Source organism: Thunnus maccoyii, chromosome 22, assembly GCF_910596095.1.
Source record: "Thunnus maccoyii chromosome 22, fThuMac1.1, whole genome shotgun sequence".
In the NCBI taxonomy this organism is placed as follows: Eukaryota; Metazoa; Chordata; class Actinopteri; order Scombriformes; family Scombridae; genus Thunnus; species Thunnus maccoyii.
Genome location: NC_056554.1, coordinates 14,256,391 through 14,269,647, shown reverse-complemented (window position 1 = coordinate 14,269,647; position 13,257 = coordinate 14,256,391). Strand labels below are relative to the sequence as shown.

Here is a 13,257-nt window from a genome sequence, read left to right as displayed (position 1 = left end):
TAATAACCTTACTATAAAATGCCTATAATGAAAAAAAATATATATATAAAAATAGTTATGATTCATCGGATATCTCGCCTCGCATCGCCTGCAGAAGCATTAGACATAGAAGGAGCCGAACAAAGCTCACAAAGTGCCAAGACGCTTTTCGAGAATATACCTGGTGAAAAAGACCATATTAAGCCATCTCCCCTCCTCTGTCCCCTTTCGTCAAAATATTGTCTGCTGGCCTCTAGACCTGGCGATCAAGACCAAGTCCGACCCTGTTTACGTGCGCTGCTGGGGGAGAAGAAACCGGAGGGGGGTGGAGAGAAGGAGAGAGAGCAAGAGAGAGAGGGAGAGACTGCAATATCATTTGTGAATCCCTCTCACAGTGCTGCAGATAGGGGCTGCCAACACATGCGGCGCGTCTGCAGGTGAGGGAACAGGCTGAATATGCTGGACACACTGAGGAATTCAACCAATGTTTCCTAAAAACTGTGTCGGATTTACATTTTTTATATTTTTTATTTCCGTTTGATTTTTTTTCTTCTTCTTCTGTTTAACACAACCCCTGATTTTTCAGTCGTTTGTGCGTTGTGGAGTTGGATCGCAAAAGGAGAGAGAACTATATACTGTCTGCTGAATGCAAGTGACTTGGAGGAAGAGAGCTGAATAGGCAACCGGACAGGTAATTTCGCCTCATATTCACATCCTGAAGAACGGAGACTTGAAAGGCTCCGCACAGTCAATACTCGCCGTATGAGTTTGGAAACTGCGCGGGCATTTAAATGATCCTCTGACATATCTGGACATATCACCGGACAGAGGAATATTGCAGCCTCACCCAAAAAAGGAGATTCTAACCACAAACTGTGAGTAAAACGGCGCTACATGGACTGATTTTACTTTCTGGTGATATGATGTCCGGACTATAACGTGTTGGCTGTTACGCGCATGAAATTCAAATATTTTTGGCACAGTCCGGAGCGCACGGAGCCTCTCCGTTGTGTTTTTTGATAACGCTGCGTTTTTTTACTAAATCAAGAAAAGAGCAACTTACAATCCAGTGCTTGAGGAGGAAAAGCAGAGGAGAAAGGAAAGCCCGTGCACTTGCTGCTTTTCACTGCAGCAGGAGCGATGTAGGAAGTCGTCCGGAGGATGAAGTCTCACGCATCCCGAAACAGGGGGCTTTGCTCTTAATGAAAAAAAGATATTTTATTTCCACATTCGGACTTTCCTATAGTGATTAAATTCTTTTTTTTGCGTGTGACATTTTTCAAATCTAAGTGGACATTTTCAGAGGGGAACAATGATGACTTCTGGTGCAGTGGACTATTTGTACTATTGCATGCTCATCCTGCAGCTTGTGCATCAGCCCGCTGCAAAGCAAGTGCTCCGGTACCGTTTGGCTGAGGAGGGACCCGCCGATGTCAGGGTAGGGAACGTAGCGGCCGACCTGGGCATTGTTGCCGGGTCCGGTGAGGTGACATTTACGCTCGAGTCCGGCTCTGATTTTTTCAAAATAGACAACATAACAGGTGAGCTCACCACCAATGAGAGAAGGATAGACCGTGAAAAATTACAGCAGTGCCAAATGATATTTGATGAAAATGAGTGTTTTATAGATTTTGAAGTGTCAGTGATTGGACCGGCACAGAGCTGGGTAGACCTCTTTGAGGGAAAAGTCATCATATTAGATATAAACGATAATACTCCGTCTTTCCCCTCCCCTGTCCTGACACTGTCTGTGGAGGAAAACAGACCCATTGGAACCCTTTATCTGTTGCCCACAGCCACAGACAGAGATTTTGGCAGAAATGGAATAGAGAGATATGAGCTTATTCAGGACAATGGGGAGAACTCAAGGCGCTCTTCTGGGGATTCATACTCAGGGAAGAGGAGATTTGAGGAAGGCGCGAGCAGGAGCAGCGTCTTTGAACTGCAAGTTGCTGACACCACTGATGGAGAGAAGCAGCCTCAACTCATCATTAAAGGGGCCCTTGATAGGGAACAGAGAGACTCCTATGAGCTCACCCTGCGTGTTAGGGATGGAGGAGATCCCCCTCGCTCCTCCCAGGCCATTCTGAGGGTGATGATCACTGATGTGAATGACAACAGCCCTCGGTTTGAGAAGAGTGTGTATGAAGCTGACCTACCAGAAAACAGCTCCCCTGGCGCCCCCATACTACAGCTCAAAGCGGCTGATGCAGACGTGGGGGTTAATGGTCAAATAGAATATGTGTTTGGGGCAGCCACAGAGTCAGTAAGGAGGCTGCTGAGGCTGGATGAGAGCACAGGGTGGCTGAGTGTGTTGCACCGCATTGACCGTGAAGAAGTGAGCCAACTGAGGTTCACGGTAATGGCCCGTGACCGAGGCCAGCCACCCAAAATGGACAAGGCCACCGTGGTGTTGAACATCAAGGATGAGAATGACAATGTGCCCGCTATTGAGATACGAAAAATTGGACGCATTTTCTTAAAAGATGGGATAGCCAATGTGGCGGAGGATGTGGTGGTGGACACACCCATTGCCCTAGTTCAGGTGTCAGACCGCGACCAGGGAGAAAATGGCATAGTAACCTGCACAGTGGTAGGGGATGTGCCCTTTCAGCTCAAACCAGCCAGTGAGATGGAGGGTGAGCAGAATAAAAAGAAATATTTCCTCCACACATCTGCACCGCTGGACTATGAGGCCATACAGGAATACAATGTGGTCATAGTGGCTGTGGACTCTGGAAGCCCCAGTCTGGCAAGTAATAACTCTCTTATCGTCAAAGTGGGCGACACTAACGACAACCCTCCTATCTTCAGCCAGAATGTAGTAGAGGTGTCATTTCCAGAAAACAATGCCCCTGGCGAGAGGGTGACAACAGTGGTGGCCATTGACGCAGATAGTGGGAAGAATGCTGAAATAGCCTATTCCCTAGACTCATCAGTGAATGGGATTTTCTCTATCGATGCAGACAGTGGAGACATCCGAGTAAACACCATTCTGGATAGAGAGCAAACAGAGCGCTATGAATTCAAAGTGATAGCCAAAGATAAGGGTATAAACACCCTACAGGGCTCTGCGACAGTGGTTGTCCTTGTGGCCGATAAGAATGACAACGAACCAAAGTTCATGCAGGATGTATTTACCTTCTATGTCAAAGAGAACCTTGAGCCAAACAGCCCAGTTGGCATGGTTACAGTCATTGATGCAGATAAAGGCCAAAATGCAGAGATGAGTCTTTTCATTGAGGAAGAAGAGGACATCTTTTCAATCGAGAATGACACTGGAACTATTTTCTCCACTCTGTCCTTTGACAGAGAGCAGAAAACTACATACACGTTCCGTGTCAAAGCTGTGGATGGGGGTGACCCACCCAGATCAGCCACCGCCACTGTTTCGCTTTTTGTCATGGATGAAAATGACAATGCACCAACAGTTACCTACCCAATAAACAGTTCCTACACTCTTCTTCCGCCCTCCAGTAACATCAGAACAGTAGTTAGAACTGTCATAGCCACTGATACCGACACCGGCATCAATGCAGACCTGAACTACAGCATCATTGGTGGAAACCCCTTCAAGCTGTTTGAGATTCATGGGGTCACTGGGGTCATTTCACTGGTGGGGAAGCTGGAACAGAAGCATTATGGCCTCCATAGACTTGTGATCCAGGTGAATGACAGTGGGCTGCCTTCCCAAAGCACCACCACACTGGTTCATGTGTATGTTAATGAGACTCTGTCCAATTCCACAGTTGTGGAAGCCCAGGTGGCAAAGAGCCTGAGCACATCTCTCAATACCAACATTGCTGGTGACCCCAATTATGATCTAAGCAAACAGCGGCTAAGCATTGTAATCGGAGTAGTTTCGGGCATCATGACAGTTATTCTCATTATTCTTGTTGTCGTCATGGCCCGTTACTGCCGCCCCAAGAATAAGAATGGCTATGAGGCCGGCAAGAAGGATCATGAAGATTTCTTCACACCCCAGCAACACGACAAATCCAAGAAACCCAAGAAAGATAAGAAGAAACAGAAATCCAAACAACCACTCTACAGTAGCATTGTCACCGTAGAGGCCTCCAAACCCAACGGCCAGCGCTACGACGGTGTCAACGAGAAGCTGTCGGACAGTCCTGGCATGGGCCGGTACCGCTCAGTCAATGGAGGGCCGGGGAGCCCAGATCTGGCCCGGCACTACAAGTCCAGTTCACCACTCCCTACTGTCCAGCTTCACCCACAATCACCAACAGCTGGTAAAAAGCACCAGGCAGTTCAAGACCTGCCCCCTGCCAATACCTTTGTTGGCACCGGAGATAACATTTCCCTTGGATCTGACCACTGCTCTGAATATAGCAGTCAAACTATCAACAAGTACAACAAACAGGTAAGAAGACACGTCTCCATGTTCTTTTTTTCCCTCCACTACTCTTAAATGTCTTCTGTTTCTTCCTCTTAGTGTTCTCTCTACCATAATGCTTTCTGACAGGGCTAGCCTCAGTAGTCTTGTTGCCTTTATGGTGCTAATGTGTGTCAAGTTAGCGGTATTGATCTGTTTTGGTTTGGAGTGCCATTCACATGTAATATTGAAACAGAAGAGAAAGGTTTAGATTAGCTTAGGAAAGGGTATTGTTACAACTCGACCAAACATGTCCAACTTTTTCACTTTTATCACGGCCTGTGTTGAGGTGCCTTTGCCGTCAAGGGTGTCACAACTACTAACCTTGGCCAATATGTGTCAGAGTGTTGTAGACAGCTCACATAAGGGTTTGGTTTGCAGTTATTTTATCCCAGAGGGGGGCATTGCAGGGGCTGGCTACACTCCCCTTGGCTATGTCAAGCCCTGCCCTGCCCTCTGTCTGTGACAAGGCTACCTTTTCTTCTTGTGAAAGGGGGGGAGAAAAAAAACAAAAGCGGACAGTATAGAAAGGTAGATTTAGGTTGAATGCAGCACAAACATGGCTTTGTAAGGTTTGTGAGTCAGTTTTACAGTCTCGGCTTAAGTAGGAACATCTGCCCAGGAGGTCATATTAACATTCCTCTGCACTTCAGGGTCTGCTTCAATTCATTGACCTAGCAGTGAAAAAGGACATTTTTATATCACCTCCCATATTGTGTCTGTTTCTTTTTGCTCCTTTATCCTTTTCCTCATATAAAAACGTCTGCCATCTTCTACTCGCTTTTCTTCCCTTCCCCTCTATTTTACCTCCAGCTAGTCTTACCTCCCGTCTGTTCTTGCTTTTCTGACTTTTTTTTCCTCTCAGTAACTGTTTTCTACCATTTGCAGTGCAGGAAAAGGGTGTAGGTGGCATGATGTGATATTTAAATTCTAGGAAATGCATGCTTTTATCAGTTCAGTCTTTATATTTTTTGGCTGTTTTTGCACTGTTAGGTGCAACAGCGGTGAAACAAAGTTAATACATTATGAAGTCGGCTGATTTGCGTTTACAGGAAAAAGAACACTATTTTTTTTGTGTGTTTTCTCTGGCAGTCTAATTAATTATTGATCTTTCTTTTACTTGGTGTCAGCAGCTACTCCTTTAGAATTCTGGAGTGCTGCACTCCCTCAGAACATAGCTGGATTGTTTCTGTTTTTGTTTTCCTCCTTCTCTTCCTCCACATATCTCTTGTTTCATGTTTTTATATTCTACGCCCACAGTCGCCTTTTCCCCCTCAAATTCTTCTTTGGCCCTTTGTCGTACATCCTTACTTGCCTTGCATCCACCCATGCTGTCTGTTTTACCCCTGTATTCTTTTTCTCTCTCCGTTTTTCAGCCGTTGCCACATCATAACCCTTACAATGGTGCACTGTGCCTTGCCTTTTTTCTCGCAGTGGTTTCTTTTTTAATCTTCACTCTCATCTCTCTATATCCCACTTCCCCTCCCTCTTGCTGTTTCTTCTCTCAAATCATTTCACTCCCCTTTACTTCTCTCCCTTTTCTTCCCCTGCTCTGTCTCTAACAGCCTCTAATATGGTGTATTCACTGAGTTGCTTCCCAGAGTGTGAGGAGTGCTGTTGCTTTCGGATGTCTCCTGCATAATTAAAAGGGCACTCTATTTGCTGCTGCGGCAGCAGCATGTATTGTGTGTCACTATGCTCCACTTATATAATTATTTATTTACTCTCTACAATAATGCTGCGGTAACTTTTATGGACTGTGCATTTGTTATGATACAGTGTCTTGAACAAAACCAAATATGCACTGACCGTAATGCACACAGATAATTTTCTTCTGATTCTTTGGCATTTACTAGTTTGGATATTTAAATTGTAGAGAAAGTGTTTAGTCGCCTACTGGGTGATATCATTCATGTTTATTGTGTGGTGTAGCCTGTATTTAATATACAACAGAGAGCAGCTATTAAAATTGCCTTTTATATCCCATGGGCTCAGTAAATACTCTTTTACTTTAGGTACATTCAGTTGGGGTGAATAGGCCCAAATTAATGGCTACAAAAGAGAGCTAATTGAATAGAAGGTGTGCGCTCCTATTATGGCATTAAACAGCCACCTTTATATTAGATTAAGTAGCCGAGTGATGTGGTCATGCTCTTGATTTTAGGGACGCTGCATCTAAAAATATTCTGTTGTCAGGTAAAGGCCTCCACAGCTAAAGACATAATAAAACACTCAAGGACACTTATGTGCCTCAGTTAAGGGAAAATTTGGATCGGTGGTAGAAAATTATGACGTCACAGAATGAAGCAAGTCAGATGCGTGTGTGGGTTTCATTAGGAATATTCACTTGTGTATCCCTGTGGCAATTTAAATACCATTAACATTATATTGCTTTGAGAGGAGAAGGTATTACTCTTCTACATTCATGAGATTTATTCATATGACTGAGTTTATATTTAAATTGTTCCCCTTTTATCACATTTGGCCACAAATGAGGTTGAAACCCTTTAAGTTGTGTATAGTTAAGATTTATGGTAAGCTTTGGGTGTGTTTCCATCACACACAACAAGCACATACACGCTGTCACCCACAAACCCTTCTCTTTTACCACTCCCTCTCTTTTTGTCCTTCTGTGGGAAGAGATAGAGACAGGCACAAGAAAGACGGCCCTGTTAGTGGTATAAAGAATGGTCCCTACTGTTTCACAGGGACTTGGGGTCGGGTGGAAAGATAGAGAGAAAGACAGGGAGGGGGAGAGAGAGAATAGTACTGACCATTGACTGTAATCTCTGAGGTATCGGGTTCCGTCTTACTCTATCCTCGCCTACCTAATCTTACGATAACTGCGCAGGTAACCTGCTCAGCAGGTAACTAGGCAACTGAGGGAGTTTATCGGTGAGGCTTGTCTTTCTTTTTAGCCAATCAGACGTTTTAACAGTCATTAAGCTGAACTAACTGTGAGGGAGATGCCGGCATGTCACCCAGCAGCTGTTGAGGGCTTGAACAGGAGGGGCGACAGACCTGACATTTCATCTCTTCTTGTAAGTCCATTGATTGCGGCTTGTATAGTTCATATTTTTCCCCTGTCTTTTGCTGCATGCGCCTGCAGCATTATGCCACACTCCTTACATACCTGTGTCCAATCCTTACATCTGAAGGCTGATGAGTAGTGCATGCACTTAACAGAACACTTAACTTTATCACTTCTGGCAGTAGTTTCTGTTCTACCCTGTGCCAAAAAATAATGCTACGCAGCAGTAATGTGGTGAGGAATGAAATCACTTAGCCATCGAATTAGCACAAGCCATCAGCTTTTGTTTTATCATTGCACTTCAAAGAGCCACTCGTGCCCAGGTGGATCACTTTTAATCAGTGGTGAGCCAGAGCAGCTTGTATTCTCTTGCTCTCGCAGCGTAGCCCCTCAGGGTAGGTAAAGCCCCCTTCTATAAACTTATACCAGGTTATTTTGCCTCGGGGCTAATGCAGCAAGCATAACTGGACATTGCCCTTAACCCGCCCCCAGTGCTCACCTCCCGTGCTCTGGCCAGCTGTTCTCCTGTGCCTTCTTGAGCTGCCACCTCTCCAGCACCAGCCGAATACGGCTGCGGAGCATCTGATTTGCATAGGGCAAATCCTCACCCTGCCGCACTCACGTAGGACAAACAATATCAACATGCAAATGGAGGTCACCTGAATGGTGTTTGTAGCCAAAACATAGGAAGTGATTGCCCTTCAGGCTCCAGGCAGATCAGGAAACCAATATGGAAATGTAGTACTTTGCCTCTGGCCGCATTTGTTTTAACCTACAAAATGTAGCTGCCTAAACACCTATGAAAACCCACAACTGCCCTAATTGAGAACTTCAAAGCCCCAGTGACCCTGCAGTTTCAAGTGTCATCAGTTTAATACGAACGCCTGCATGTAAGATTCAGTCCGCATCGATGTGTTTTTTTTTTTTTTTTTTCCTTCCATCACCACTTGTGTTTTGCAGGCACCAAACTCCCCTGTCGGCTCTCGCATGATTTTATCTGTGAAACCATTGAGGCAGTCAGTAACTCATTGAGCTCAATAAGGTAATTACTTGATAAGAGGCTCCACAGGAGCTTTAAAGTATTTGGCCATCCCCCCACCCCTCCCACGGTTGCTGATACAGGTCAGCTTATTGTTGAAGAAAGCAGCCGTAGCACCGGAATTGTAAAACTTTCTCTTCATTAACATTAAATTTGAATCCGTTTACCTAGACAGTCAGTCGCAAAAGTCTCAGTTGTGAGACATGAGGTTACGTAGGTAATTAGTGGATTATCATATGAGAAGAATAAAATATATATATATAAAAAAATGTTATGGAAACTTCACAGAAATTCAGAATGCCAAAGGTGGGAGAAAAAAAAGTTGAAAACAGAGGAAAAGACAATCTGGAAATCTTGTGTTTAGTAAAAAATGAGATGATGTGCAATAAGATGGTTTGTTTATTGCCATATTATTATTAGCACTTGTCCTTTGTGCGGTGCTGTGTACCCCCAACTGTGGCTAATTCTATCTAAATTGTTTTGGATCTATTATGGCTTAATTCAATCTATGGCTGCTCAGGCTTCTGTTGTTTATGTTCCGAGAGGAAAATGGAAGCAGTAACAGTGCACAGTAATACTCATGAAATTGCAGCGGGCAGCATTTTCTGGTATAATTTGGTTTGGTGATTTGAATGCATTCGCTCTAAAGCAATTACTAATCTAAGGATTAGACTTACCTGATACGCTGGCAGAAATGGTGGAGAATGAGAGAGAAAGTCAGAGAGAGATTTCTATAGCTGGTAGTGGCAGTGTGTGCTATATTATTCTGTATAACGTGTTAATACTTTACTCATAGAGGAATCCATAGAACGTGTTGCTTCATTTGTATTTCTGTCTTCTTTCTCCATTCTTCTTTATCTCCCGGCTCTCTTCTCCGCGTACAATACATGTGCCAGTGTGCTCAGTTGTCTTCACATGAGAATAAATGCTCATGATCGAAGAAGCCCCGACTCATCCGCAACATTTGTCATGATAAGATGCCGAAAGACAGAGAAAGGAGGGAGCGAGGGGAAGAAACAGACAAGAAATTTAAGCCGCATGCCACCTTGATTGCTCTCCACGCCGCTGATTGTAAGTGGCAGTGTCGAGGATGCCACCTTCTTCTCGCCGCTTCTTTCAATTTGATGTCATCGAAAATGGAATTTCATTTCATACTCGGCAGCGATCACATTAGATAGGGCTCACCAGGATAAAGCCGATTCATATTTGCAGATTTGCCTTTCCTGTGGCACTATCAATCATTGCATACTCACCATATTGCAGACTTGTTTTTCACAGCAATTGTTAGGAGGAGTTTGTACAGTAAATTGACTTTTACAAGGCTCCCAAGGTCTATGATATGCTATGCTAGCCCTGTTGTTTTCTCTATAGCTGTCCTCTTGTATTGACTGCAGACGCTGGGACCGGCTAAATGAGAACATCACTTAGCTCGACTGCCGTACAACCCAGGGGAATAGTTCTCCGTCGACGAGCGGGATCACAACACGGATCAGACGTTAAGGCTTGTTGTTTGTGAGACTAATAGGCAAACAATAGTGTTTTGTTTACTGTGACACTGTACCTCATCAAAATTGCAAAAATGTCTGGCAGACTCAGTCCCATAATAATGTGACTTTGCTGTTGTTGTCGTGCAGAAAAGGTCACAGGCCATTCGCTCTCTTGATGCTGATTCAAACAGGTGGCAGAGAGGCTCTTTGCATTCGTGATAATTTGCCAGATTCTCTGACTATCAAAGTTTCTGTTTAGTGTTTGTTTACGTGCCTCCTGCTCTCCGTTTCTTCCTCGCTGCGGAGGAAACATCGTGATGAATCAGATGAATCACTCCCCTGTCAGCGGCGCTCACATGGGTCCCAAGGTGTCAAGGGAACTGCCAGCAGGGCCCATGCCCCCCCCCCCACCCCCTCACCTCCGTCAGGGGGCGACGATTTAAACCCCATCCGGCACCAGCCATGTTGTCACACTCGGCCTTCATTGAAATGAGAATAAGAGCCATGAAAGCCAGACCCATTGATCCATAATTTACCCCTAAGTGCCACCTTTTGCTCTCGCAGCCAACTGTAAAGCTGCTCAGTGCAAAGTGAACTTGTTTATGAAGCAGAGCTGACAGGTGAAGAAAAAGACACTTTAACTGACAAGTAGTCTCTCCCGGACGGACACAGCGAGGATACCGGAGGTGGTAGGATGATGGGTAGGTGTGTGTGTGTGTGTCCGCAAAATGGTGTTGACAGGGGAAAAGTTAACAAGTTTAACAGTGTAATTGGAGCGTATTTAATAAGTACAACCTTCACCTGAGGTTCAGATTCACATTGATTTTTTTTTTTTTTAAGGCTGTGACATGCACCTGTTCTATCTCTATCTCCATCTCTCTTCCCACACACTTCCTCCCGTCCTCTTTTGTATTGAGAAACTGCTGAAATATTAAGACGCGCTGAGATCTCCTGCCTGCGTAAGACACATTAAGAATAGTCATGGATAAATAATGCATCTGAAAACTTTGTGTTTTTTTTTTTTTTTCTTGTACAAAAGGATACAGCTTTTTATTAACAGGCTGCAGTCATACATATTTGCTAAGCAGCAGAGTATAATGGATATGACTTGACTTGGGAAGGGGAGGAATAGGACAGCTTGACTGCTTCTATTAGCCCTGTTTTGGTGCAGCTCCCACCATGTAGCCCCCAAATGAGATTATATGTGTATGAAACAGGAGGTAGAGCACTCACCGACCATCCATCAAAGCCTGGGGGGACCTGTGTGAAAGTTTGTGCATGTGTACTCAGCGGGTACACTCACTGTGTGGATGTGTGTGTGTGCATGTGTAAGGGTGTGATAAAGTGTGTGGGTGTACAGTATGACTGTGTGTGTGTGTGTGTGTGTGTGTGTGTGTGTGTGTATCTTGTGAGGGCTAGAGAAGAGAGCAAACGGGGCCTCCACAGTTCAGCCTCTCCATCATCCTGCACGCCAGGCACACGCGCGCAGGCGACATGCCTGAGAGGGTTTCAATATCCTGTGTGTGTGTGTGTGTTTGTGTGCCACTGCCGCTGTGTTTACCCAAGGAATGCAGTTCATTATATTTGTATGTGTGTCTGGTTATTACATATACTCTCTACACACATGCGTGCAGAGGCAGATGGAGCCTGTAGGCTAGAGCAATACTTTATTTTCACCTGCTAAAAACCCGCAACATGCTCGGGTAGTCTGGGCGGATGATGTGACATCACCTCTTGACTCTCAGTAACCATCCTCCAGCAAGGCACTTGGAGCTCCGTTGCCCCAGCTGAGCTAAGAATGACTAAGAATGTGTACTTTAACCTTATTCAATATAGACATGCACATAGCACCTGTATTAAACTTGTAGATGTGTGCAAAAAAAAAAAAAAGAAGCTGAAATATTCATTAGCAAAGCACTTGCAGGGGCAGGAGAAGCCCCTGTATCGATGAGGCCTTACCTGGCAGAGAGCAGGCTATTAGCCAGCCCCGATAAATCTTGTCAGAGGCTGGAAGAGTCTGCCTGCCTGCTGAAGAATGAAGGTCACGGGGCAGCTGGAATTACGAGCGGCCTCGCAAGGTAGCTGCTATCAAATCAACTGAAATATGAAGTCCAGTCACCTTTTTTTTTTTTTTTTTTTTGAAAATGCAAATTTTTCAATTTGCCTTCTTTCTTGGTGTGTACTTTTCCTTCGCTTGCTCTTTTAGCTGTGCTGCATACAGAGATGTAGGATTAAATTAAAATGTGAATAAGCTACAGCATCGGTGTTAGTTTGCGATCACCGTGAGGCAGATGTTGACAGATGTGCGCTGACAGTATATGGGGGATAAACAGGAAGTTGAGACAATCTTTTGTTCTGTGCTGCAAATTGTTTATCTTTATAATATTTGATAATACTTAGAGCTGATATGATTACTCAATCGATTAGATTAATAATGAAAATTAGAACAAGTATAACTTTATTAGCAAAAATTGATCATACTTAGCCTGATGATACGTGACCCTCTGAAGAAAAATGTGATTTTTAGACTAAATACTGGTTAAGAAACTTGTTATGATAAATAAAAAAAAAGTTTTCTTCCATAGTACAACTCTATATTATGCTGCCAGAATAAACTGTATAAGGTTTGACACATGCTGTATATTCCCATAGGCCGGCCCTGTTGGAAACTGCAATATAAAGTGGAGATGACTGTAATGCTGGCTTTAGTCAGACAAATTCTTCTGCGAATTGTGGAGCTCCAGACATTTAATATGGTTTCAGGTATTGATTTACGACACCTTACCCTACAGCCTGTTTTTTTTTTGTTTTTTAAAGATTTTTTTTTTTTAGCATTTATGCCTTTATTGGATGGTGGGCAGTGAGGAGGCAGACAGGAAGCAAGGGGAGAGGGAGATGGGTATGGGTAAGGGTACCCGGCAGGAATCGAGCATGGGATGCTGCGGTTGAGTGTCATGTGTGGTGTTCGGTTACTGGGATGCTCCTCTATAGCTTGTTTATCTAGTTTCAGTTTCACCTTTTACTCCCTTTTTCCCCCTCGCAGTATCTGAGGAGATGGAGTCCTCCTCTTTATTTCTCTCTCTCCCTCCCCAGCAACAATGTTCTTAGTAACAACTACAAATAGTCAATCAAACTGGCCACTGGCGAAGAACACGTCGGCCATTTTGGTTTGTGAATGAGCACTCAGGTGCTTGAATAATAGCATGTTCTCAGCTATGGCTTTTACTCAGTTTGCTGCAATTATGGACGGAGAGAAACGGGAGGAAGGGGGGGATGTAATCAAGACTGAAAGACTGGTCTTTGACATGCTTCATTTACCCTGACTTGG

The 13,257-nt window shown here is 44.4% G+C and overlaps 1 protein-coding gene across 2 annotated transcripts in view; it reads left to right on the top strand.

The window, feature by feature from the left end:
• Positions 1-373: 373 nt before the first annotated feature.
• The window catches only part of pcdh7b (protocadherin 7b), a 108,360-nt gene continuing 95,476 nt past the window's right edge, over positions 374-13,257 (top strand). For both annotated transcript variants that reach the window (XR_006093694.1, XM_042402401.1), the window contains exon 1: positions 374-4,360. Coding sequence is in view for 1 of the 2 variants with exons in the window: in XM_042402401.1 (XP_042258335.1) it covers positions 1,292-4,360 (3,069 nt within the window). In the remaining variant the exon portion in view is untranslated. The remainder of the gene's footprint in view (positions 4,361-13,257) is intronic.